At 43.0% G+C, this 26,392-nt stretch overlaps 1 protein-coding gene across 1 annotated transcript; it reads left to right on the top strand.

Annotated features, from left to right (window-relative positions):
- Positions 1-12,697: 12,697 nt before the first annotated feature.
- On the top strand, positions 12,698-22,797 carry CFAP298 (cilia and flagella associated protein 298). The gene is made up of 7 exons (XM_081302904.1): positions 12,698-13,076; positions 15,174-15,341; positions 17,228-17,295; positions 20,319-20,477; positions 21,231-21,362; positions 22,079-22,174; positions 22,427-22,797. The coding sequence occupies exons 1-7, from the start codon at positions 12,938-12,940 to the stop codon at positions 22,535-22,537; spliced, it is 873 nt and encodes a 290-aa protein (XP_081159030.1). The 5' UTR covers positions 12,698-12,937; the 3' UTR covers positions 22,538-22,797.
- Positions 22,798-26,392: the final 3,595 nt, after the last annotated feature.

The raw sequence follows: 26,392 nt of genomic DNA, 5'->3' as shown, positions 1-26,392 counted from the left end.
TATTGGGAGCATCCATTATGTTTCATTGAGAGAAAGGACCCCAAGCCCGAAAAGACCACCCCTAATATACTAGAGCCATGGCCTAAGTCTCACGCGATTGGACAAAAGCGCATAGCAACACAGCAGCAGCCAATAAGGCAAGGAATTCAGCACTGGCGCCCAGAGCCAGGAAGAACAGGTCAACCGGTTCTTACCAGTTTTTACCGGTTCTTAGAACACTCAGTACATTATCATATCGGCTTGTTCCAGGAACTGGCCAACCACAAGGAACTGAGTCACTATCCAAGAACTAAGCCAACACCCACACAAGGCAGCGCAGCAAAATGGCTCACCACAGAGGAAAAGGAGTGCTGATACTTCAACAGCCCTCTTTCGTTTTATTACCTAATATTTTAGAGCCATGGTATGCTGATACTGGTTTACAAGTCTTGCAGCAAATTCATGCCCAGCTAGCAAGACCTAAATGTGCTATTGGAGTTATAATTGTTGGTGTTTTGGCGTTAGTCTCTTTTATTGCCTTCACTGTGTCTGCGTCTCTGACATTGTCTCAGAATATTCAGCATGCAAAATTTCTTAATAATTTAGCTAAAAATACTTCCAAGGCTCTGCGTAATCAAGTAAATATTGACGAAAGGATTGAGACTAAATTAAACACCTTAGAGGCGACTGTTATAGACATAGGTAATGAACTTTCAGCCTTAAAATTCAAAGAAAGGCTTAAATGCCATGCTAATTATAAATATGTGTGTGTTACAGCTGCCAAGTACAATGCTTCTCTCTGGGATTGGGAGAAGGTTAAAAACCATTTGTTAGGTATTTGGCAAAATAGTAATAATAGCTTGGATATTCTGGAACTTCATTACCATATCCAAGACATTCAAAATAATAGAGCTGATTTTTCAGATCCTTCTTCCTTGGCTAACCAAATATTGAAGGAGTTGAATGGATTCAACCCTGGAAATATTCTTAAACACTCAGCCTGGTACATTATTGGATTATTCTCTTTGCTGTTAATTCTCTTTTGTGTTATAATTATAGGATGGCGAGTCTTCGGAACAAGAATACAGAAACTCCAGAGAGTGAACCGCCGCCTCATTTTTAAGAAAAGAAAGGGGGAATATGTGGAGAGCCATTCTCACATGTGACTGGGCAACTCCCAGTTTGGGTCTGAGGCGCTCTGGCTAACTGTGTCGGAGCTTTCCCGGCCCTCTCCTGATGAGAGAACCCGTCCGTGTGGGGGTGTGACTGACCACTGACCCCAGGGGCCCAATCACTGACCCTGACCTTGGAGTGCGGCCCCCCTCAACCTTCATTGGATGGAATTCTCCCCTGAATTTCTTGTTCCCCAATAAAAGGCTACTCCCTGGCGTGCTCACTCTCTCTCTCTCCTGCTAGCCCTGAGTAATCCTTGCTGCCCTACTGGGTGGTTCGAGGTGGGAACCAGAGAAGGGAGCCATCTCGGACCTGGTCATAGAAAAAGGTAACTGAGTCTGTGTGTTTTATTTCAATCTCGCTAGCTAACTTTTATGCCAAGAACCTCATTAATGAGACCAATGCACTGGTTGCATGGTGGACTCTTCTTTTCAACAATTTTGCCAAGAGTTTCAAATTGACCATAAAACAGGAATTCCTTATAACTTCCAAGGTCACGCCATTGTGGAACGAGCTCATTTATCTATTAAGCTGAAATTACAAAATTTAAAAGGGGGGAATAGGTTTATGACTCCCCAAAATAGCCTCAACCATGCCTTGTTTGTTTTAAATTTTTTAAATTGTGATGCAGAAGGTCACACTGCAGCTGAGAGACATATGTCTTCCACAACAACAGGCCCTTTAGGCAGAGTTTTGTGGAAAGACTTATAGACTGGTTAATGGAAAGGCCCAGATTCAGTGATTATGTGGGGCAGAGGTCATGCTTGTATTTTTCCAGAAGTTGCTTTTTGTCCTATCTGGGTGTCTGAACACGCAGACGTGGAAGAGATAGAAACGAGATTCAAGCAACTGAAAATCGAAACCGCATTAGGTGGCTGGAGGCGGGAGCTAGGAGAAGCCATCCTGGAGTTGGTATTAAAGGTAATAAGAGTCTTTTCTCTTTAATTTAAAACTCCCTAGCATTTACTCATGAATTGAACCTTCTTTCATGAAACCAGCACTGGTCGCTGCAGAGTTTCCTAAATAGTTTAATTCTGTTCATTCAACTTTAAGTTACAGGTACAAAATAACTGACTTTACAAAAACCCTTTAAGATAATCTTAGAATTATATGTAGTTTTAAGAAACAACACAGAGCAAGCCCATGTACCCTTTACCCAGTTTCCCCAAGTGGGAACATCCTGCAAAACTATACTACAATAGTACAACTAATATATTAACATTAATGAGAAGCATATCATCACCATAAAGATCCCTTTTCCCATTCCCCTGTCATCTTATCCCATCACAGTCCTTTTCCCCTGTCCTTAACCTCTGCCAACCACTAATCTATTCTCCATTTCTATAATTTTGTCGCTTCAAGAATGTTGTATAAATGGCGCTAGGGGTATAGCTCAGTGATAAGGCACTTGCCTAGCATGCTTGAGGCCCTGGGTTAAAAAACTAGCCCCACCCAAAAAAGTTATGTAAATAGAATCATGTAACATTTTGAGATTGTGTTTTTTCACTCAGTATATTCCAGAGATTCATCTAGGTTGCATGTATCAATAGTTTGTTCCTTTTGTTGCAGAGTATTATTCTACAATATGGATATACCACAACTCATTTAACCATACACCCATCAAAGGACACCTGGCTTATATCCAGTTTGAGGCTATTAGAAAATGCTATGAACTTAATTTTTCATTTTTTCTGAGATAAATCCCAGGAGTACAACTGTTTGGTCATAAGGAGGTGGCATGCTTCAACTGTCTTTTTGTTTGGGTTTTGTTTTTGTGCTGGGGATTGAGCTAGGAGTGCTTTACCACTGAGCTGCATCTCCAGTCCTGTTTCCAAGTGCCTACCATTTTATATTCCTATCAGCAATGTATGTGAGATTCAGTTTCTCCACATCCTTTCCCTACTGGCTACTATCAGTGTTTTTTGTTGTTGTTGTTTTTACTGTAGACAGTAATCTCTGAGATTCAGAGAGCACTTTGGGAAGAAAGCCTCGTGGAGTAGGTGAATTGGTAGGAGAACTGGGATTGCCCCAGAACGTGTGTGGAGGCCGGTGTGAGTTCGGGAATAAAGAATTGCTGTTTGAATCTACAAAGCTGTGTGGTGGCTCGTGATTCTGTGCCCAGCCAAGACTGCGGCTTTTGGTGGTCTGTATGGGGAGCGTCTGAAACTTGGAGGTAAGTGAAATTGCTCGCCCCTGAGGGAAGGCGAGAGAATGGGTGACCATTTTAAAAAACGATGTGTTCTTGTTTTGATTTATTTCGTTTTTGTTTCAAGCTGCCTGTCCCTAGAAATTTCTCAGGCAAACTGGGAAAAATGGTTGGCTCAAGGTTTGAAGTTTGTCCGCCCTGAGGAAGAGAAATTTGATACAACGATTTTTTATTTAGTTTTTGTTTCATTCAGTTGCGGTTTTGTTTTGTGTTATCTTATTGGGTTGCGTTATCTTTATAGAAGATTAGAAATTAGTAAAAAAGAAACCGAAAAGGTGTTAAGTAAATTGTTAGAGGTTCAGACCATGGAGAAAGACATTTTAGATCAAGCAAAAGAGAAGGTCTCTCGAGCTAGTCAGACAGAGGAAGAAAATTTAAAGGAAAAGGGGTTATTAGGAAAAAGGCCACAACAAGAGGCTGTTACTAACTCCGTTTTATTACCAGAGGGCGTAATTCAACCAACAGCCCCACCGATGGAAACAGCTGAGTGGCCCTCAAACCCCGTAGTTGATAAGTGGGATCCTGAGACAGGACCTCAAAGATTAGCATGCCCTGTACTTGAACAGGTAGGAGGGCAGCGAATTCACTGTGCTTTAGATTTTAAAACACTGAAGCAGTTAAAGGAGGCTGTAACAACCTACGGTCCCCAAGCTCCCTTCACAGTAAGCATGGTCGAATCCATTACTAACTTGGACATGACGCCAGCAGATTGGGCTAGCATGTGTATATCTGTGCTAAATGGAGGACAATATTTGTTATGGAAAGTTGCCAATGAGGAATTTTGCACGGAGACAGCTAGGCGAAATGCAGCAGCCGGTTACCCTCAAAGAAATCTAGATATGCTTTTAGGAAAAGGACCTTATGAGGGTCAACGGCAACAAATTGAATATGATCCTGCTATATATGCACAAATTGCTGCAGACGCAGTTAGGGCATGGAAGACTTTACAAGGACACAGAGATTCACAAGGTCAGCTATCTAAGGTAATACAGAGACCTAATGAACCTTACGCTGACTTTGTAGATAGGCTTATTCAAACAGCCGCCAAAATTTTTGGGGATACAGATCAAGCAATGCCATTAATAAAACAACTTGCTTATGACCAAGCGAATCGTTGCTGCAGAGAGGTTATTAGACCATGGAGACATGAAGACTTAAATACATATATTAAATTATGTAGAGATATTAATGAACAAGGGCAAGTCTTGGCAGCTGCAGTACAACAGGCTTTAGATGCCAGGCCAGAAACATGCTATAATTGCGAACAAACAGGACATTTTAAAAGGAGTTGCCCTATAAGAGGAGGTTTTAACAAAACTAGAAATCAAAGGAATAAAATACCGGGTATTTGCCCACGATGCTGTAGAGGGAGACATTGGGCTAATGAATGCCGTTCTCAAACCACCATAGAAGGTACTCCGTTATCAAAAAACGGACAAGGATCAGGTATTTACCCACGATGTCGTGGAGAAAGGCATCAGGCTTCATTGCCAAAAAATGGAGTGAGGGGCCCAATGCTCCGGGGCCCACAACCACAAATATACGGGGCAGTGGAGGAACCCAGCAACACCATCAGGGTGGTGCCCAGGACACATTGTCCATTAAATCCCTCATCAGACAAACCCGAGGAAGCGCAGGGTTGGACATCTGCGCCTCTGCCAGAGCAGAATTAACTCCAGAGATGGGAGTTCAAATCATTCCTACAGGAGTAAAAGGACCTCTTCCCCAAGGAACAGTAGGCTTATTATTGGGACGTAGTTCATCTACATTAAAAGGACTTATGATAAGTCCTGGGGTAATTGATCCCGATTATGTAGGTGAAATAAAAATCATAGCTAGTTCTCCAGGAGGTATATCAGTAATTTCACCTGGAGATAGAATAGCACAGTTGTTAATAATACCCAGCCTACATAATAAGTTCTCTAATCATAATGTAGAAAGAGGTTCTAAGGGATTAGGCTCCACAGGTGTAGATTGGGCTATGTTGTCTTTAAATTTAGATTCTCGCCCGATGCTAAAACTAAATATTCAAGGTCACGAGTTTAATGGGCTACTGGACACAGGTGCTGACCTTAGCATCATATCTTGTCGAGAATGGCCAAAACATTGGCCATTACAACAAGCCACTCAAACGCTTAGAGGCCTAGGAGTGGCGACTAATCCCCATAGAAGTTCTATGATATTAGATTGGAAGGATCCTGAAGGATGTGAAGGAACTATACAGCCATATGTTTTGGATCACCTTCCTATTAATTTATGGGGACGAGATGTCCTGGATCAACTAGGTTTGATGTTAACAAATAACATCAATTCTAATGTGCCCACTACTAGGGCTAGACAAGGTGTTAAGAAAGAAAAAAGATTAGGAAAACAAGAACAAGGTTTAGCAGCACCAATTCAATTAGATCAAGGAACAGACAGACATGGGTCGGATTTTCAGAAAGGGCCACTGAGACAATCAAAATTACTTGGAAATCAGAAAGACCAGTGTGGGTTCCTCAGTGGCCCTTGACTAAAGAAAAGATACAAGTAGCCCATGATCTGGTCAAACAACAATTAGCGGAAGGACATTTACAACCTTCCGTATCTCCCCATAATACTCCCATTTTTGTCATCAAAAAGAAATCGGGTAAATGGAGATTATTGCAAGATTTAAGAGCCATTAATAATGAGATGGTTATTATGGGACCTGCTCAATCAGGGATTCCTCAATTGTCTGCTTTACCAAAAACGTGGCATGTTTTAGCCATAGATATTAAAGATTGGTTTTTTTCGATTCCAATTCATCCCGAGGATAGTCCACGTTTTGCATTTACTATCCCTGCATTAAATCATGAAGGTCCTGATGAGAGATATGAGTGGAAAGTACTCCCTCAAGGTATGGCTAACAGTCCAACTATGTGTCAAATCTATGTAAATAAAGCAATCCAGCCACTTAGAAATCAAAATCCTGAACTAAAAATATTTCACTATATGGATGATGTATTATTAGCACATAAAGATAAAAACATATTGCTGGAATGTTATGCCACACTTACAAACTTATTGAAAAATTATAATCTAGAGATAGGAATAGATAAAGTACAATTAAATTTTCCAATTAATTATTTAGGAGTTCTATTATCCTCAACCATGGTCCGTCCGCCGAAAATTCAAATACGAGTAGATCAACTCAAATCACTCAACGATTTTCAAAAGTTATTGGGAGACATAAATTGGATAAGGCCTTATCTAGGCATACCAACAGGAGAGTTGGGACCTTTATTTGATATTCTAAAGGGTCCATCAGATCCAAATTCACCCCGAATGTTAACTCCTAAAGCTAGAAAGGCATTAAAAATTATTGAAACATATATGGAAAATATGCATCTAGATAGAATTGATATAAGTTTGCCTTTATTATTTATTGTACTACCAACAAAAAATATTCCTACAGGAGTATTTTGGCAAGAAGGTCCATTATTGTGGATACATTTATCTTATTCTCCTAACACTATTCTTACTAGGTATCCTGAGGCTGTAGGACAATTAATACTCAAAGGAATAAGAGCAGCAAAGGGAGTGTTTGGAATTTCTCCCAATAAAATTATTACTCCATATACTATGGATCAAATTGATGAGTTAGCTAATGAGTTAAATACTTGGGCAATAATCATGTGTAACTCTAATGTTTCATTTGATAATCATTTGCCATCGAATCCTTTGTTGTCTTTTTGGTCTAAGCATCCTGTAGTTTTTCCTAAAATGACAAGGAAAACACCTATCATGAATGCTCCAAATATATTCACTGATGGGTCTAATAATGGTACAGCAGTTGTAGTTACCCCTAATCAAACTTTTACATTTTTAGTACCCAAACAATCAGCTCAAAAGGTAGAGCTTAATGCAGTTTTACAAGCTTTTGTGATGTTCAAAGATTCTGTATTTAATTTATTTTCTGATAGTCAATATATAGTTAATGCTATTATGTCCCTTGAAGATGCTGGTAGGATTTCCCCTTCCTCTACTGTTTTTTCTTTGTTTTCCACTATACAAAGTCTAATATGGGACAGAAAAGATCCATTCTTTATAGGACATATTAGGGCACATACAGGATTGCCTGGAGCCCTTAGTTTGGGCAATGATTTAGCAGATAAAACTACACATGATGTACATATTTTCTCTACATTAGAAGAAGCTACAAATTTTCATAAAAGGTTTCATGTTAATGCTAATACTTTACAAAAGTGTTTTAAAATAACTAAGGAACAAGCCAGGCATATAATAAAACAATGCCAAAATTGTGTGACCTTTTTACCACAAGTTAATCTTGGAGTCAATCCTAGAGGACTGATACCTAACCATATTTGGCAGATGGACGTCACACACTTGCCAGAATTTGGAAAATTAAAATATTTACATGTTACAGTTGATACTTCTTCTGGATTTTTGATGGGCTCCCTTCATGCCGGAGAAAAAACTAAAGATGTTATAGCTCATTGCTTACAAAATTTTGCCACTGTGGGTGTTCCTAAACAGTTAAAAACTGATAACGGTCCTGGTTATACTTCTGCCTCTTTTAAACAATTTTGCTCATCATTTGGTATTACTCATATAACAGGAATCCCATACAATCCACAGGGACAAGGCATAGTTGAAAGAGCTCATCAAACTATTAAAACATACCTATTAAAGCAAAAAGAGGGAATTGGAAAGGGGTATATATCCCCCAAAGATAAACTTAAAATAACCCTTTTTACTCTAAACTTTCTAAATTTGGATTCATCAGGACTTAGTGCTGCAGAAAGACATATGTATCCAAAAAATGTACATAAGCCTAAGGTACTTTGGAAAGATATTCTAACAGGACAATGGAAAGGTCCCGACCCAGTTATTGTCTGGAATCGGGGTTCCGTTTGTGTTTTTCCACAGGGAGAACAGCAGCCGATTTGGATTCCAGAGAGATTAACTAAAGCAATTTCTACAGAAAAAGAAGATGATTTGACTCAAATCCATAACAGCTGATATCCAGAGCTCCAGCTTGGCTATTCTTACATCTGCGACAGTGATTAACCACGGTGCTTTTTTCAATATCTATTTTATTATTGCATTTTTCCCACATCGTAAAGTTCCATTTTATTTTTTGAGCTCATACAAACCTATGTTAATGTTTTTCTGATCAGTTTTATTTTTTGACTGTGTTTTATTTTTTGACTGTGGAGTTCTTAAACATTGCAATGGAGATTTCACCTAGGTATAGCTACAAGGCCTTTATTTACTATTGTCTTATGTGTTGTATGTTGTGTGCACATTTCTGTTTTGTGTTGTATGTCTGTATGTGTGTATGTCCATATTTCATTTATGAGGAGCGCTCATAAAAAAATGGATCCGAATTTTTTTTTATTTTATTCACGTGATTTAAATGGTTTAATTTAAATTAGGTAAACAGCTGTTAATGATTGTTTTTAAAGGTGGTTAACAGATCTGTTTGCTTACTAATTTAAATTAGGTAAACAGCTGGTAAGGATTGTTTTTTTTAAGGAGGTTAACAGATCTGTTTGTTTACTTTCACCTTTCCTTTTCATTATATTTAATAATTCTGTTCAGGATAATGTCTCTTTAGCATCATTGCCAGAATTTCCATCTCCATCCCAGTGCCGGTGAAGACTAAGATAAAACCAAACTACAGCTTCTATGATAGCCATCACAGTAAACTGTATAAACTGATGCATCAATGAATATAACTCAACAAGTAATGCTCAATCAAGGACTCGATTTACTTTGGGAGGAAATGGACATATTGATAGACTCCTCCGATTTGAACTGCCTGCAGAACTTGCCTGGACTATATATCTGTTGCATGCATTGTGAAATATCGTCTGGTGCAGCGAATTGTGGTACTGCTGGCATCTTTGCTGATGGTGTCACCAGTGATGCAATTTCCTTGCCAGCGCACCCCATGTTAATTGTGGTAATGCTGGCATATCTTTGCTGATGGTGTCACCAGTGACGCAATTTTTCCAAAGGAGCCGTCAATTGGCTTGGTGTCGTGGCATTTCTGTATCTTCCTCCCTTCTACTAGTGATGGTCTAAAATTTGGGGGCCAACAGAGGTGAGGCTAAGAACCTCACCCCCCCCCACTGGCACCAAGGCTAAATTTGGGGGCCAACAGAGGTGAGGCAAGAACCTCACCCCCCCCACTGGTGCATAGGCCTATCCACAAGCATGGCTGAATGCTGGACTGGTAGTCAGTGACGGGTTGATCTGATTGCAGTGGATTCAACCTAAGACAGGAGGCTGACGCCTAAAGGTCAGTTTTCCCATGACGGGTAAGAACCATATGTTGAATTGGACAACCTACCAGGCACAGTCCTTAAGCCACATTGCTTGTTGTTTAATTAATCAGAAGGGGGGAGATGCTGAGGGCCATTACGAAGTAGGAATGACGCATCGAAATTTCCTTGCCAGCATACCCCATGTTAATTTCGCTGTTGACCTTGCATGTGTGTTTGAGAAAGGTGACCCTGCTCAACGACCAGGGAGGATCCAGGATTAGGGTGTGTCCCGCAGTTTGAGGAAGTATCCCGCTCCTTGGGTTAAGGGCGTTCCCAGTTTAAGACCTTGGATTTTAGGGAAGTTCGATGTTGAGGATTATTGCTGCTGGAATTAGGGCGTTCCTCCTGCCTGAGCTCCCGTTGAGTTCTCGTGAGATTCAGAGAGCATTTTGGGAAGAAAGCCTCGTGGAGTAGGTGAATTGGTAGGAGAACTGGGATTGCCCCAGAACGTGTGTGGAGGCCGGTGTGAGTTCGGGAATAAAGAATTGCTGTTTGAATCTACAAAGCTGTGTGGTGGCTCGTGATTCTGTGCCCAGCCAAGACTGCGGCAAATTTCCATTTCCCAAGCAGCTAGTGATGTTAAATATCCTTTCAAGTGCTTATTTGACCTTTTATATCATCTTTAGTAAATGTCTAAGTGGATTTTTTTACTGTTGAGTTTTGAAGTTTTTCTGTATATTCTAGATGCAACTTATCCTTTGGCATGTGGTTTGCGACTATTTCTCCAGTCTGTAACTCACTTTTCATCTTTTTCACAGGATCCACAGTCAGATCTTGAGCTCTATAATGATAAACAAACTCATGAGAAGCTGATATATAAGTCAAAATGCCAATGCATTAATGTCAGAGAAATGTGTCTGATCAAGGATTAACAAAAGTCAGAAATAGGAACTCATACATTGTTGCTGAGAGGTTAAATTGGTCCATCAACTCTAGGGATTTAAGAATGTCAGGTGAAATTTATATCCCCTATTAACAAGAAATTTGACTTTTTGAGAAATCGGTACTGAGGAGCATGAGCTTCATCGTTTGTAACGGTGAAACTAGAAACAAACTAAACAACAACAGGGAATGGAATGGCATATTCCTATAGTGAAATAATACACAGCAGTGAAAATAAGTGAATGAAAATAACCCTCACTGTGGATCAATAAAGCAAATTACAGGATAATACCATAAGACATCACTATGTAAAACTTAGAATAGCAGTTTACCTCTGGGGAGAGGGGAAGAAGGCAATAGGATTAGAGAAGGGTATAAAGCAACTGTCTAAACTCTGGACTTTTCCTAAAAAGTTATTAATCATGTAAAAATTGCCTTTTTCTTCCTCACTGCCTGATATCCAGCAGCCATTATGAATGACCTATAAATTATCCAGACCAGAAAGTTCATCACTGATGAACTTATGATGGTCTGTAGCCCCCTCCATCGTGGGCTACGTAACCAGGGTGACTCGGGTGAATTGAGGCTGGCACAAACAGATCACACTGACACAGAAAGTACCTTTTTTCCTTAGGGCGTTTCAGAAGGCTTCTCCACATCTAGCTGAAAAACACAGGAGGGAGGCTGGCAAGAGAGGGAGACGGCATGTCCTGAAGCCTATTTATTGAGGGGAGTCCTTCAATACAACATTCCACCCAAAAAAGGTAAGGGGTAGTATTACAAAGGAACAAGAAGGCTGCCCACTCCCTTTGGGTAACGCCCACTTCCAAAGCCTTACTCCCTTGCCATCCCAGATGGGATCCACCTGTTTCTATGCTCTGGGAAACCAGTCTCCACATTCCATCATTCAAGGCTAAGGGTTTTCGGCTCCTTATGTGGCAGTTCTCAACAATGGTCAAAGGATACCTTTGCCCTAAAAATGAACAGTACCTAAATACACAGAAAACTAATCACAAAGCACAAGGCCACAGCAAATGTCATCTTTTTTTTTTTTTCTTTGAATATTTGAACCCACTTGGCTAACAGGACTTCATCCTGTTGCAGTCTGATCTCTGGGTGTTCAAAGAAGCAGACATGAATTAATCTTGCCACAGTCTAAGCACTTAAAAGTGTTAGTGGCTCAGATCCCACAGTTTATGTTGTTTTGAAGTCAGGTAACTAAGGTCAGTTATTCACGTATGGGGGACCTAAAGTTTGAGGTAACATGCTTCAGAAGGGGGAATTCATTCCAAATTCTCGCATTTGGGATCTGAAACCGCTCTTAAAACCTCAAAACAAAAAACACAAACTCCAAAATGTAGCAAACTACAGGTTTTGCATCATTACAAAGCCACATAGCACGTGCATCCTGTTTAGACTTCTTTATACCTCTATTTTAATTTGCCTTGCGCTTTCATTTTTGTTTTCCTATTCGTCGCACTAAATCTCCATGAGAGCCAAGACTCTGGATCCTCAGCTGTGTCGTAGGGCGCCAGGAAGAAACAGTGAGTACGCTGCTTGCCCTTCTGGGTAAGATGTGTTGGACGACACCTAACTGGATATTTTTAGGAGGACTGCTCTGCAACAACCTTGAGGGCTACCGTAGACACATAAATCCGAATCAGCCTGCACAAATAAGTGCTGGCACTCGCCCAGGCCCCCTGGAGCCTCGAAACCGGACCTACACAGACAACTGGAAGCAAAGACCTAGAGCTCTACTCCAAACTTCCCCAGACCGGAAGCAGCGTGAGTCGTTTCCGGAAGTAAAGACTGCCAACGGCGGAAAAGACTGGGATTTGGGGAGACTATGGGGAAAGTGTTGCTAAACCTGGCCCCTCTGGTGCCCATCAGCCCACCCATTCCCGACCTAGCATCCCCCTGCCTCGGCCCGCCCATTTCCCTGGGTGGAATCTTGGGCCCCTAGAGAATCGGCTGGCGGTCCGCCCTCCCCTCCAGCCACTTAGTCTGAGTTGCTGAAGCAACGTCCACTTCCGGGGTCGGTTCGCTCGAATCCCGCTCCCCCCTGTGGCCTGGGTCAGCGGCCTTTGCGTTCCGTGTGGTTTGTTGCTCAGGCAGCAGCTGCACGGAAGCGGATTGTCGGGTGTCCGGCACCCGGGTTTTCCTACACCGCTGACTTAGGGCTGGTTCTGACCGTGGTTGCTGCTGGCAACGTACACTTCCGGGAGCGAGTGCCGGCCCCAGCCCGTCGGACGCCCGAACCCGGGGTTCCAACCTCCACAGCGGTTAGGTAGCCGCTGCTCGCCGCCGGGGAAGACCTCGACCCAGCCTGCAGGTCGCCTGTCGCGGTCCTTTTCGTCGCCTCGGCGGGGCCTCCAGGGCCGCCATGGTTCTACTGCACGTGAAACGAGGCGACGAGAGCCAGTTCCTCCTGCAGGCGCCGGGAAGCGCGGAGCTGGAGGAGCTCACGGCGCAGGTGGCCCGGGTCTACAACGGGCGGCTCAAGGTGCAGCGTCTCTGCTCAGGTGCGGCCGGCGGGGCCCTGTGCCGGGACGGCAGAACCCGGGGCGGGCGCGGGCCGGGCGGGTGAGGACTGGGCGCCCTGGGATGGAAGGTGGGCTCGGGCGGGCCTCGGGGCGAGGGGCCAAGTCTGTGGGACACCGGGGCGAACCAAGGATCAACAACAACGAAAATACGAAGAACGTAGAGCGGGTCTGACACCACCGGCTCCGAGGGGCAGTGGATGAGGCCCAGGGTCCCACGTCCCAAGCCGGGATTCGGGGTGCTGTGAATCAGTGGGAATAAAAGGGAGCCAGACCGGGCTGAAGAACAGGTGTGAGGGTGGAATGGTACCCGCTTGGGTTTACAGACGGTGCTTGCCCTGTTTTGAGACACTCGAGGTAAAGCAGTGTCTGCCTTGGGACGTCCTTGAGAGGGGAGAAGCTGTGAGCAAGTGTTTCCCGTCTCCTTGGAAACAAGCGAGGTTCCCCTGTACAGTGTGTGGTCACCCCCCTCCACTCTGGAGCACCAGTGACCAATAGAAGGGAAGTGCCCCCGTTTTTTATGGTGTCTCATCCGCATGCACGAGCTACTGGTGGATGTTGAACACTTGAAACACGGCTGATGCTACCAAGGAACTGAATTTTTCATTTTTCTCATTTTAATTAATTTTTAAAAGACACATTTGTATGGTAGCTTCTACATTTAAGAGCACAGCTTAGACCTTAACGTGATTCTCTGGTATTATTATAATTATTATCATCATTATTGAATGTGTATGTAACTGTATATACATATAGGACAACTATGTAAAATTAATAAACTTGTGATCTAGTAATATCTAACTATATAAAATAGGTTATATGATTTATTAAAATACATAAATGTGTGATTTTTGCACCATTGGGAATTTTTTTGTGGAAGCATTTTTTTATTGGTTGCTCAAAACATTACAATGATTTTGACATATCATATTTCATACATTTGATTCAAGTGGGATATGAATTCTTATTTTTACCACTTGTACAGATTGCAGGATCACATTGGTTATACATCCACGTTTATACATACTGCCATATTAGTGTCTGTTCATGTTTTTAGGAGCATGTTAGTTTCTGAATTAAACGTGTGCTTCCAAAATAGGCTCAACATTATGTTATTTTTAAATTAAAGCATATGAGAAGAAAAGGAACTCAATATATAAACTGAAAATGTGGTGCCGAATGTAAAAGTCATGTTGGTGTACTTAGAATCCAGTTGCCAGTGTCAGCTGTGACTCCGCAGGCATCAGTGTTCTGCCTTAGGAAGAGGAGATTGACTAAAGAGATTGTCCCCCAGTTGCTGAGAGTCTAGAAGGGGGAAAATAAAATTCAGTTACACCATTCATTCCATAGTATTATATCCTTACAGGTCACATGATATCTTGACAATCTTGTGGGAACACCTAGTTCCACTTACCTTCTTCACAGAAAGAGAGGAAGGGAAGGAGGAGAGAGGAAAAAAGCCAGGCAGTTTTACAAATTAATATGTAGACTGGTTGTGGGGTGAATGTATATGGATTAGGGAGAATATAAAGCTATGCATTTGGATAATGAACATAATAACTAAAACACCGAGGCCCATGTCTCTTATTTTCGAGAGGTGTAGTAAGCTGCTTTAAACCCTCCCCACTGATTTATTTAAATTATCTATGAAGCAATACAAGCCAGCCTCAGATGATAGAGCTATAAGCCAAAGAAGACTGGAGGTCGATAACTGTCTTGCCTGCCTCACAAAGTCACACTTATGAGATCATCTGTGGGGACCCTTTGGGAAGATGGTAAAGCCCCAAATGCCTATGGAGGCTTTCCCTGACTCGAGTTCCAGGCAGCACAGCATGGGGCAAAGGTTTAGCACACAGAATCTGCAGCCAACTGCCTGGGACTGGGGGTGAGTGCTTGAGCTCTCTGTTTCCATTGACTGAGCATGAATCAGTGACTTTGTCAAGGATCAGGGACAGGACTGGCACATAGTAAGTGGGCCAGATGGACTAGCTCTCTGACCTTCCATTTTTGTGTGGTTTGAAATGTTATAATGATGATTATGATATATATTGCCTTAACATTCCCTTCTCTTTCTTTAAGAAATGGAAGAATTAGCAGAACATGGCATATTTCTCCCTCCCAATATGCAAGGACTGACAGATGAGCAGATTGAAGAACTGAAATTAAAAGATGAATGGGGTGAAAAATGTATCCCCAGTGGAGGTTCAGTATTTAAAAAGGATGACATTGGACGAAGGAATGGACAAGGTAATTGGCCATTTCTGTATGCAGGCCTAAAATACCAGTGTATGAAAGCAGTCATTGAAGTTAAAAACAAAACTATTCATTCTGTACAAAGTTAGGAGAGAGTGCTTGGTGTGACTCCTTGGTAAGACTAATCCACAATGATTTAGGTGGATAAGGAGGCTTCTGCCTTCTTGTGGTTACTAAATTGCCACTAGATTATAAGTGTATCAATGAACCATATGAAATTACCATTTCCATAGTTTAGAAATGGCTGAGTACTGGCAATTTTATATGGTTCAGTCCAGTAGTTTGGGGTAGGTGTTTATTGAAAATGTAATGAAGGTTGGGTACTACCATTTGCAGATGTTGGGTTTGTTTAAAGGACATACCTCTCTGATGCAAAACACTTTAGTATGGGGCAGAACACTGAAGAAATCCTCCTTTTGGTGGATGATTTATAATGTGGGATTTAAAGGGGAAAAGGGGTGAAAATCCTTTTTGATATCCCTTTTAACCTGTGTAAAAGGCTCCATTTTATTTATAATTGATCATTTAAGAAACACCTAACTATCTACTATGTCCCTAAAACACTATTAAGAGCAGAAGAGCCTGGTGTGGTATAGTGGCTCTAGAAGCTGAAATAGGAAAATTGTGTGTTAAAAGCCAACCTCAGCCACTTGGTGAGGCCATGTCTCAGAAAGGGCTGAGGATGTGGCTCAGTGGTTAAGTGCTGTGGGTGTAATTCCTGGTACCCAAAAAATAAAAGAGCAGAAGAATATATATAAAGTAGTATCCCTGCAGGGCCATTACAAGATCAAAAAAAAGTTTGTTTTTTTTAATATTGAGGATAATAAGGAGTCCAAATATTGTTCTTTTATTTATTTATTCATTTATTTCTTGGTGCTGGGAATTGAACTCCCCAGGGCCTTGCACATACAGAGTACATACTCTACCACTGAGCTGCTCTTATTCCTCAGCCCCATTTCCTTTGAATTTTCCTGGAAAATAGTTGTTGGTTTTTTTTCCATATCTTCATAACTAAACTCATTCTCAGTCTGGAGATATTCTTTGCTTTTTAGAAGGAATTACATCATCAACCAACAACAAAATGTGTGTGTGTGTGTGTGTGTGTGTGTGTGTGTGTGTGTGTATGACCAGTTAGCAGTTCATTATTCATCTTTAAACTAATACTGCCCTAAATTAACCATTTCTATTCTAATACTGGTTTGTATTTCTAATATTTTCAATGTGTAATTAATACTGTTATTAATTAAGTATATGGTTTCAACTTGCTCTATAACCCCTAGATTTATATACTCCATTCCCATGTCTTTTGCTCCTAAACTTTCAAGTTTTTTTTTTTTTCCCCTTTTCTAAGAATCAGCAGATTATGGGCCATGTGCCACATGCAATCAGTTGCTTATTTATTTCATTTTTTATGCAGTGCTGGGGAATCAGGCCTCATGCATGCTTCTGCTTTGCTACTGCCCTGCACCCCCAGCCCAGCTTTCCTATTTTTACAGCCACCTGGTTCATTTAAATATTGTCTGTGGCTACTTTTGTGCTATTGTGGCAGAGTTGAGTAGCTGCACTGAAGCCTGAAAAGCTTAAAAGATTGACTGTCTGGCCTTACAAGAAGTTTGCTGGCCTTCTCTATGCAAGGATGGGTACTCCTACTCTTTGTAAATCTTTTTCACTTTATATATAGTACACTGCAGGCCTCTGTTGTCAAGATGGGATTATTACCTAATTCCCCACAGCTAGGCTTCCTGAATTGCTCCCCTACGTTCCAGAGGCACAGGCTCTCTCCTTGCACATGCTTCCTGACTCTCACAAGAGGTTCAGGAGAGTCCAGAGACTGTATATTTGATGGCTGTCTCTCTTCCTCTTCTTTTTTATTTTTATAGCTCCAAATGAAAAAATGAAGCAAGTTTTAAAGAAGACTATAGAAGAAGCCAAAGCAATAATATCTAAGGTCAGCTTTTTAAAATGATGCTCTAAAGCTAGTCTTTTGAAATACAGTTTCTAAAATGGTATCTTCTGGAATTACCTGTCAACCAAAGTTTTCTGTTTGTTTTTTAATTTTTGCTTTCCAGAAGCAAAAGAAACAAGCTTGTTTGGGGTGGGCCCTAGCTTTTCCTTTTTATAATTATGAAAGTTATCCAAAATCCTTCTAATTCTTACCAGGCAGACAAGTTTTTGTTGATCTGTGTGAAAATAGGTTCATATTTATAATACAAGTATGAATTAACTTAATCTGATTTTGTTTCTTTTACCTATGTGAAGAAGTTAAGAATAAGTACAGGGGGATTTGAGTATCATGGCCATAGAATAGCCCTGTGATTCTTGATTGATATAGTTTGTATTTAATATAAATTAGTTTTTTGTAATTTTCTCAAATATTTATATAAATGTATTTTAAAGAAGGAGAGGCATAAATGATATCATTGATATACAGGTAATGTGTATCTGGCAGAAAATAATTTAAAATAATTTTTAAGATACTTAAAGAAATGCCATTTTTACCTGTTGCATTTACTTTTAGTGGATGACGTTAGTTGCTGCCGCCTCATCTGCGGTTATCTTGATTTAACTGCTTTTTCTTGTACTTCTTCTGGTTCACTTGGCAAAACTGTTACTTTAAATATTTCTGAGACTCTTGAAGCCCTTAACTAATCTTTCAGGAGCATCAGGGAAGACTTTCTATTAATTTGGTAAAGGCTCTGTGAAGACTTACTGGAAAGGCCTTGGTTCCTTTGTTTGCGGCACTTCTTCTCTTTGCCTGTAGATTTACCAGGGTGCTTTTTCCTCGGCCCTCATTTTCCCTTAGTGTTTTGTCTCTTCTGCCAACTGCAGATTCCATCCCTCTTCAGCTAACTCTTGCACGTCTGTCCTCTGCCCCAGCATCTTCCTGAAATTGAAGCCCAAGTTTCCAGCCCAAGGTTCTGAGATTGCTGTACCTCAGTGTCCAGCAGCACTTCAAACTCAGATTTTCTAGAACTGAACTCATTGTTTCCCTCACTCCGTTCCCCTCCATATTCTGTACCTAAGACTGAGCACACCACACCAGCTTTTCTGTTTCGGTTAACAGAACCACCAGTGTTTTGGTTGACAGGCTGCAACCCTGTGTCTTCAGTGTGTCCCCTGTCCCCCATGTGCTTTACGTCCTATACTGCCTGCTCCTGAGATGCCTCTTAAGTCCACCTCCTTCCTTTGGTTCTGCAGCCACCTCAAAGCTCCTGTAACCTTCTGCTTTCTGATACCAACTGGGTGTCCTATAATACATGTCAGTTCTGACACTCAACTATCCACAGCACAGACACCACAAGTTAAGAGCAAAACCCTTCACTTCTGACACTACTGGAGTTAGTATCAGATCCCACAAGTTAGAGGGCAGGGCGACCACCATCACTCCTCCTACCTTCAGGCACCAGCTGCAAGTGGGTTCCCCATAGTACCCACACTTCTCTGTAACCTGGGTATAAATTTGGGGCTTCCCATTTCTCCACCCCAACTTAGTAATTTGTTAGAGTGACTCAACTCATTGAAAGCACTATATTCATGTTCACACATCCATTATAAAGCTTGCAACTCAGAAATGGTCAAGCAGAAGAGGAGCAGAGCTCCTGTGCTTTCTGCCCACGGAGTCTGTGTGTGTGACCAGAACATCAGTGTATCCACCAACCAGGAAGCCCCACTGAGCCTTTATACCCAGAATTTTTATCAAGGTTTGACAGGCATGATTAAATCATTTGGCCACCTGATCAAGTTCAGTATAGCCACCCTCCCCTCCCTGGTGGTTGGGGCTCAGGGTGAGGCTGAAAGTTTCAATCCTCTAATTATTAACTTGATCTTTCTGGCATGGCCAGCCCTTTCCTGGAAACCATCTTAGTCCATTTTTTTGTTCCTATAACAAGATACCCGTGGCTGGGTGCTTTACAAAGAAGCTTTATTTGCTTACAAGCTTGGTAGCTAAAACTCCATTGTCAGATGATCCCATATGTTTGGCTGTAAGACACACATACACCCCCCACACACACACACACACACATGCATGCGTTGCTGCGTCACAACACAGCAGAGTGTGCAAAAGGGGCCATTTGAGTGGGATAGCCTCACTAACAATAGCCCACTTTTGCAAGAACTTAATCAGGATCTATGAGCACTACATTAGTCCCTTCCAAGGATGGCATCCCTGTGACCTAATCACCTCCCACTGGGCCCCATCTCTTAACATTGCTTTGCCATGTGCAGCGCAGGTTTTCAGTGCTCACCATGGATCACTTTGTTAGCACAAACTTGGGTATTGGTGAAAGGGGCTTTGTTATAAATAACAAGAGACTCCTATCATTCGATTTGAAGCTCTGTGATAAGAGCCAAGGGCAAAGCCAGATATGCCCTTTATTGTGTCACCCATTCCTCTGTAACTGGTCTCTCTCTAATTAGGTCCATTCTACCCACTTCAAGGTTAATCTCCCAAAATATCACTCCTTCCCAGAAGAGCCAGTCACTGCCCGTCACCTGGCAGAGTAAATCCAAACTCCTTGCTGGCTCCCACAGCCATACAAACAGCAGTCTGCCCAGCCCCGTCTCTCTTCTCCTGCCTTCCTGGGGCCAAGTGGGTTGGTACCTGCACTTCTCTGCTCTGTGTGTCCTGAAGCACCTGCTCGCAGTTCCACCTTTCCAGTCCCCACATGTTTTAAGGCCCACGTAAGAGGCTTGTCCCCCCACAGCCTTTCCTTACCCTTTCCCATCCATGCTGCTAGATTTGGCCCTTTCTTTGAGCACCACACTTCTTGCTGTGCTGCTCATAGTCTGCTGTCTGATCCAGGTCGCAGTGGACCTGGCTTAGTCCTCAGGTAGATGGAAGTCACTTGAAGAGCAAGAACTGTGTGATTGCTGTTTGTTGTGCTGGCAGGAGTCTTCTCCTGGAGCCTGAGCAACACTTACTGCGTGGACTGGCCAGGTTGTAGGTAACAGTGCCTCTTCCACTTTCAGAAACAAGTGGAAGCCAGTGTCTGTGTCACCATGGAGATGGTCAAAGACGCCCTGGACCAGCTTCGAGGTGCAGTGATGATTGTTTACCCCATGGGGTTGCCGCCCTATGATCCCATCCGGATGGAATTTGAAAATAAAGAAGATCTGTCAGGAACTCAGGTATGGGTTCCTGGGCAGTCTGGAGGTGAGGCCATGTTCCCTCAAAGCCCTTCTGGCTTGGCTGTCCTCTTAAGGGAGCAGTTTTTGCTTCATGCTTCAGAGCAGTGTTCAGAATTCAGGAAAGGACCCTGAGAGGGTGGTAGTCAGAGATGAGGGATTCCATCCGCATGTAGAGGATTTTTGAAGATCATTTCTATTTTCTTTGGCTGCTGGAAAGCCAGAAACCTAACTTGTGCTGTTTCTACCCAAAGATACGGGCCTTTTTCCGTGACATTTTGTGTTACAGCCTTACACCATGGTCAATGTTCTTCCCCCACTCTTACAGTCCGTTTTCCTCTGAAATTTTCATTTATTCTTTTTAGGTAACATATATCTTGCTAAGCCTCCTTGAGTAGGTGGAATATGCAGAAACAGAGAAGCAGCCCCATATGCCTGTTTTTCCCTGGGTTCCATGGTTTCCCCATGGCCATAGGTCCATCTAAGAAGGACCTGGTGTTATAGATGAGGTTAGTCCCCATTTACCACAGCAAGAAGGCACCTGAGCCTGGGCCTGATTGGAAACTTAACAGGGAAGATGCTGAAAATAGCAAGAACTCTGAGTGGGGTGGAGGATGGGGTCCCCTGTGGGGAAAGGAGGATGCCAGAAGCTGTCCCCTGCTGGAAGGGCCACTGCCAGGCTCTGCACCCCTGGCAGGAGCCACACCTGTGGCTCATCCTCACACCTTTGAAGCCAGTTCTTCTGATTGACCCCAGGCAGGACTCAGTGTCATTAAAGAATCAGAGGCGCAACTGTGGTGGGCAGCCAAGGAGTTGAGAAGAACAAAGAAGCTTTCAGACTATGTAGGGAAAAATGAAAAAACCAAGATTATTGTCAAGCTTCAGCAAGTAAGTATCTTTGCTTTAACATACAAGTGTTTCTTATTTATGTTGAAACTGATAACAATATGTAGTACCTGAAAGATTTAAACTATTTGTACAAATACTTGAATTCCTGTTGGCTTGGGCTTACAGGAAATATCTTCTCTGTGTACACCAATAAAAACTGGAAGAAAATGTGGCTTAATTGGCCATATCTGGAGTTTATGTTAATTTGTAGGGAGGAGGTATGTGCCATGTTAATTTCAACCTAAAAAAGCAGGGCTGCAAGTCAATAAAAATGTGTTCTGAAATGTCATATCCAGCCTAGAGCACTTCTGAGTTTCCCAAGCCCCCAGTGCTCTGCAGAGGAAGAGGAAGAAGGGGTAGAGTCCTCTAAGGCTGTCACGTAGCTGTCCGCCTGTGGGGCTGTCTTGGTTTATGCATGCTCCTAAATCACAACTTTATGATGTTGGGAACAAAGCCCTCCACCGTGTCTGTCTCCCACCCCCATTGGGCCTGAAGTGGCTCTCTTGGGAGTGGCTGTGACGGGGACAGCATAGTGCAGTGCTGTCTCCAGAGCACAGGTACTGTGAAATCCAAGACACCCCATAATATTCACTTTGAATCATCAGATGTGGATGACTTTCAGATGGCAGAGGCAGTTGTAAATCCTTTGTTGCAATTTTCTGGATTGTCGATGCAAGAAGACTCCTTAGTCTACAATTTGCTTTCCTCTTTTTTAGAGGGGACAGGGAGCACCCGCCCGCGAACCTATTATTAGCAGTGAGGAGCAAAAGCAGCTGATGCTGTATTATCACAGGCGACAGGAGGAGCTCAAGGTAGCTGTTTGGTGGTGGGTTTTCAACAGAGCTGGGACCCAGGGCTTGCACCCCATGCCTCACCTCAGGGCTAGGGGCAGGTGGGGCTGCAAGTTCTGTAGGATGTTGGGGAGGGACCTTCCTAGAGCTTCTGCCTCTCTCCAGGGATGTCCCCCAGGTTAGCTGGAAGCGTCCTGCTCTGGGAGGGCAGGGAGAGGGGAGGTTGGCCACCTTCCTGAGATGCCTTCCTGAGCAAGACATATTTATTTCCAGAAATTGGAAGAAAATGATGATGATACCTGTTTAAATTCTCCATGGGCAGATAACACTGCTTTAAAAAGACAGTTTCATGGGGTAAAGGACATAAAGTGGCGACCAAGATAAAGCTCACCAGTTGCTGAAGCTTTCAAAACTACTATCCCACCTTTCTTTTAGGCAAAATAATTACCATCTTTGATGAAAAATGTTGAAATTTCTACTTTCCTAGTTTTCACTCTGATTTTTAAAATAACAGTTATTCAAAGTTCTTAGAACTTAATAAATATATCCTCAAAAGAAAATGTGTAAAATTATTTTGTTTCAGGACAGCTATGAAGTGTCTTAGGGTTTTTTGATAAAATACTAATGACATGATTACAACATGATTTTTGTCTTCCTGGTTTCTTTATGTTCTAGTAAAAACTGCATTAGAGAAAATTCAAGAGTAGCTTTTCCTTCATAGCAAGTTCACCCACTCTGACATAGAGCTTGACTGTCGGTGACCACTAGAGGGCACCAGATCCATACTGTCCTGTGCATTTCTCCTCAATTGGTTGGAAACTGAAATCTCAGTCTGTGAGGCTAGGGTCTCACTCTGCCCAAGGGTCTAACTACAGCCACGCATCTCCAAACCTCCAAGATGAAGTTTGCTTCTGGCCAGTGCCTCTCTGCCCTTGTCTGCCAGGAGTAAAGGCCACCTGTGATGGCAGTTGGTAGCCAGGCTGATCTGACCTAGGAATTTAAGATCCTTTATTCTCCTTCAGTAGATTTCAACAGAGTAGATCGGGTACTGAAAATATGTGCAGGTCCTGGTGAAGGGTGGCAGGGCTTCCTCCAGGCCCAGCCTCGGTTCTCAGTGTGCTAGGGGACCAATGGCATCAGGCTTAGGCAGCCACATTTTGCTTATTGACCATGGTGGAGTGTGTGGTTCACCCATCATCCTTTGATTTTAAATAGTCCAGCCTGTTGTGCCTATGAACTCTGACCCTTCAGCAAACTCTGACCCTGCAGCTGCTGTGGTGCTACTCGAACTACCTGTGTCAGCCAGGAGTGGCCTAGAAACCCACTTATGCTTGACCTCCAAGATGTGGTTCTCCTAGTTAGAAGGAACACATCTTGCCTTCCCCAAGGAAAAATGAGTTATGAGGGCATTTCTCTATGCTGGCCTTCCTGTGCCCACTGCTCTCTCCTGCCTCAGTGCCTGAGTTCCTCACCATGGCCACAAAGAGGAGGTGTGGGGACAGTTTTCTAGTCCCATTGTGGGAATTCAACCACTTACCCCTCTACACATCTCCATGGGGCGGAGGAAGTAAAACTGGAGCTCAGCAGATTTGTCCAGACTACCCCAACCACCTGGAGGAGATGACCTGGGCTCCTGACAGAGGCTGCAGCAAAACTAAGCCCTGGACATGTTCATCCTCCCCTCTCCCCACCTCCTCCCTGCTCCCTTCCATCACCAAGTTGCCTTGGGTGGCTGCCTCAGAGCTGGCTTAGGAGTTAAGCTGCTTTCAAAATTGTTTCCTAAAGTGGGGTATAGCTGGCTATGTGCCATGCTGTGTCTTCCTTTTTCTGGTCATCAAGTTTTGTAAAACCAAATTTGCGTCTCTCTTCTCTTTGATTATCGTTTTAAGTGTGTCTGCCTGAAAAGTTTTTGGCCTTAGGTGATATAAAAGTTTTCTGTAAAAATCTGTTTTTATTTGAGGAGCACTCTCTTTGCCAATGTTGTGGTTTATATGCATAGATTCACACTCAGACTTGAAAGAAGAGTGAATCAAGGCACACGGTAGATCATGTGAAGAAACACTACTCCCACGAGGGTGCTCTAGCGGCCGTATTCTGTGACTTCGTATAGTCAGCAGAAATTACTAACCAGAGCCACTCATTTCTGTGTGAAGAGTTCACTAGATTCCTTGCATCACACTCTACTGCTGTATTGTGTATCTATGTGAAAAGAACAATCTTCTCTGCCTTCCTTCTGGCTCCCTAAACTCTAAGTGTTGCAGGGTAACTGCTCATTGGAATGTAAGCTGTGAGTGGCCCCTTTCACCATCCCTGAGGATGGGGTGACAGACAGGCAGGCCCTTGTGCCCACTCTGCTCACCACGCTGTGTGAATTCGCTTTGCATAAATTTCTGACTCGTTCAGAGTCACACAGCTAGTGAGGGTGGCACTCAGGGACCACACCTAGGACTTGCTCAGAAGGTCCCAAGACATCATCCTGGTGGCAAAAGTTAGCCTGGCACTGCACACTATCGATTAGCTCAAGTTTGTGGTCTAGGTTTTATTTTCTTCTGCTTTTAATCCAATGTACATCTTTGGATTAATGTTGAAAGGACATGAAGTGACTGTTGTGTAAGTAGTAGTCCACCTGGCTCTGTGGTTTTTTTCTTTTGACCTAACTTGTCTTATTGGGTTATTTCATGGAGACCAGGAATGCTAGTCATAAAACTTCACACCACCTAACATGTTTTTGACCAACAAACTGACCACACCAGGCAGTATTTCTGTCACAGGATTACCTCGTTCCTTGGCAGCTACACTGCAAAGAATGTGTCATCAAGCTTGAAACTAACTGTCACATGCTTAAGAGCACAATAGCACCGGGGAGTGTCAGCCCTGCCAAATTCCCATCCAAAGCCTCAGCAGCCACTTTTTGGAGAGGTGATGAGAGAGAATGGCCTTGACAGTGGTGTCAAGGCCATTGACAACACTTCACTGTCAAAGCCCCAGGACTTGGCCTTCCTTGTTGCTGAGAGTCCAAGGACAGATGTGGTTGCTTCCCCGAGAATTCAATACTAGGTATGGTAGTAATGGCAGCCGGCATTCAGTTAGACCTCAGTATTTCCCAGACATTTGTACCAAGCACTTAACTTATTTTTTTTTCATTTATACCTCCCAACAGCCAAACTAGGAAGAAACTACTATTGTCACTTCACAAATTAGAAAACCAAAGCTCAGAGAGTTTAAACTGCCCAAGAGGCAAGAGGATAAGTTCAAGTCCAGCCCATACAACAAGGAGAAGTCCTGGCTCCAAATTTTTAAAAAGAGCTGGGGATGTAGCCGCAGTAGAAGAGTGTTTGCCTGGCGTATATGAAGTCCTGGGTTCAATCTTTGTCACTGGAAAAGGGAGGCTAATCCCATTGGTGAGAGTTCTACTCTCCTGACCTAATCGCCTCCAGTGTCCCACCTCCTGATGCCATCACCTTGTGGCTTAGGTTTCACCTGTGAGTTTGAGGGGACACAAATATTCAGTTTCTAGCAGTTCCCTAACCTCTTAAAGGGAAAGAGAGATGCCTCTGCCCACCTTTGAGATGTTTTAAGCAAAAAGGGCACTTGGTTCAACTCTAAAACAGCCACTGCTCCAGACCATAAAAGAATGTGTCTGAGGAGAAATCCCTCCTGCTTCCAGGCCTGATGCAGGCAGGTCACAGGATGCTGGGTCACTAGCAAGACTCAAAGGTCCGTTGATGGATGGATTCCCTCAGGTAATCCCTGCTCTGTTATTACTTTGGATAAATCATATTCTCTGTCTTCAAATCAAGAAAGCAACAGCTGAGGCTGTCCTGCCATTCCAGTAATGACGCAGCATCCCCATGAAGTGCAGAATGGAAAGCATCAAAAGCCGCGTTGGTGGTTTTGTGACCTAAGTCCCTGATCTACACTAGCCATGTTAAGTGGCAGCCTTAACCGTAGCTCATCGCTGTTTCTCCCCTAACCCTCCCCTGAATGCATCTGGTGCACCAGCCCAAGGTACCTAAGCACATTGTAGATTTTTCCTTGACTTTGTGAAGAAATGCTGTTGTGCTTTGAGGTCCAGAGGGTGCAAGTCAGAACTGCAAGAAGGTGGCACATATCCCCCATTACAACACTGAAGCAAGACGGAGCTGGCGCACAGCAACGTGGCCAACAGGACTACAGTGAGGCATGCTGTCTGCAGGCTTCCTCTCCCACTCCCTGCCACCTTGCCACCACTGCCCCAAA

Source organism: Spermophilus citellus (assembly GCF_964194105.1).
Source record: "Spermophilus citellus genome assembly, chromosome: 7".
Lineage (NCBI taxonomy): Eukaryota > Metazoa > Chordata > Mammalia > Rodentia > Sciuridae > Spermophilus > Spermophilus citellus.
Note: the sequence above shows the minus strand (reverse complement) of the source record. Positions and strands in the feature narration are given on the sequence as shown.

What these genes read in the sequence shown, in the direction of transcription:
- CFAP298 (XM_081302904.1), top strand. Translation starts at nt 12,938, where the DNA reads ATGGTTCTACTGCACGTGAAACGAGGCGACGAGAGCCAGTTCCTCCTG. An exon ending in TTATTGTCAAGCTTCAGCAA is followed by an intron (nt 21,363 to 22,078) that starts GTAAGTATCTTT and finishes CCTCTTTTTTAG; the next exon opens with AGGGGACAGGGAGCACCCGC. An exon ending in GGCGACAGGAGGAGCTCAAG is followed by an intron (nt 22,175 to 22,426) that starts GTAGCTGTTTGG and finishes ATTTATTTCCAG; the next exon opens with AAATTGGAAGAAAATGATGA.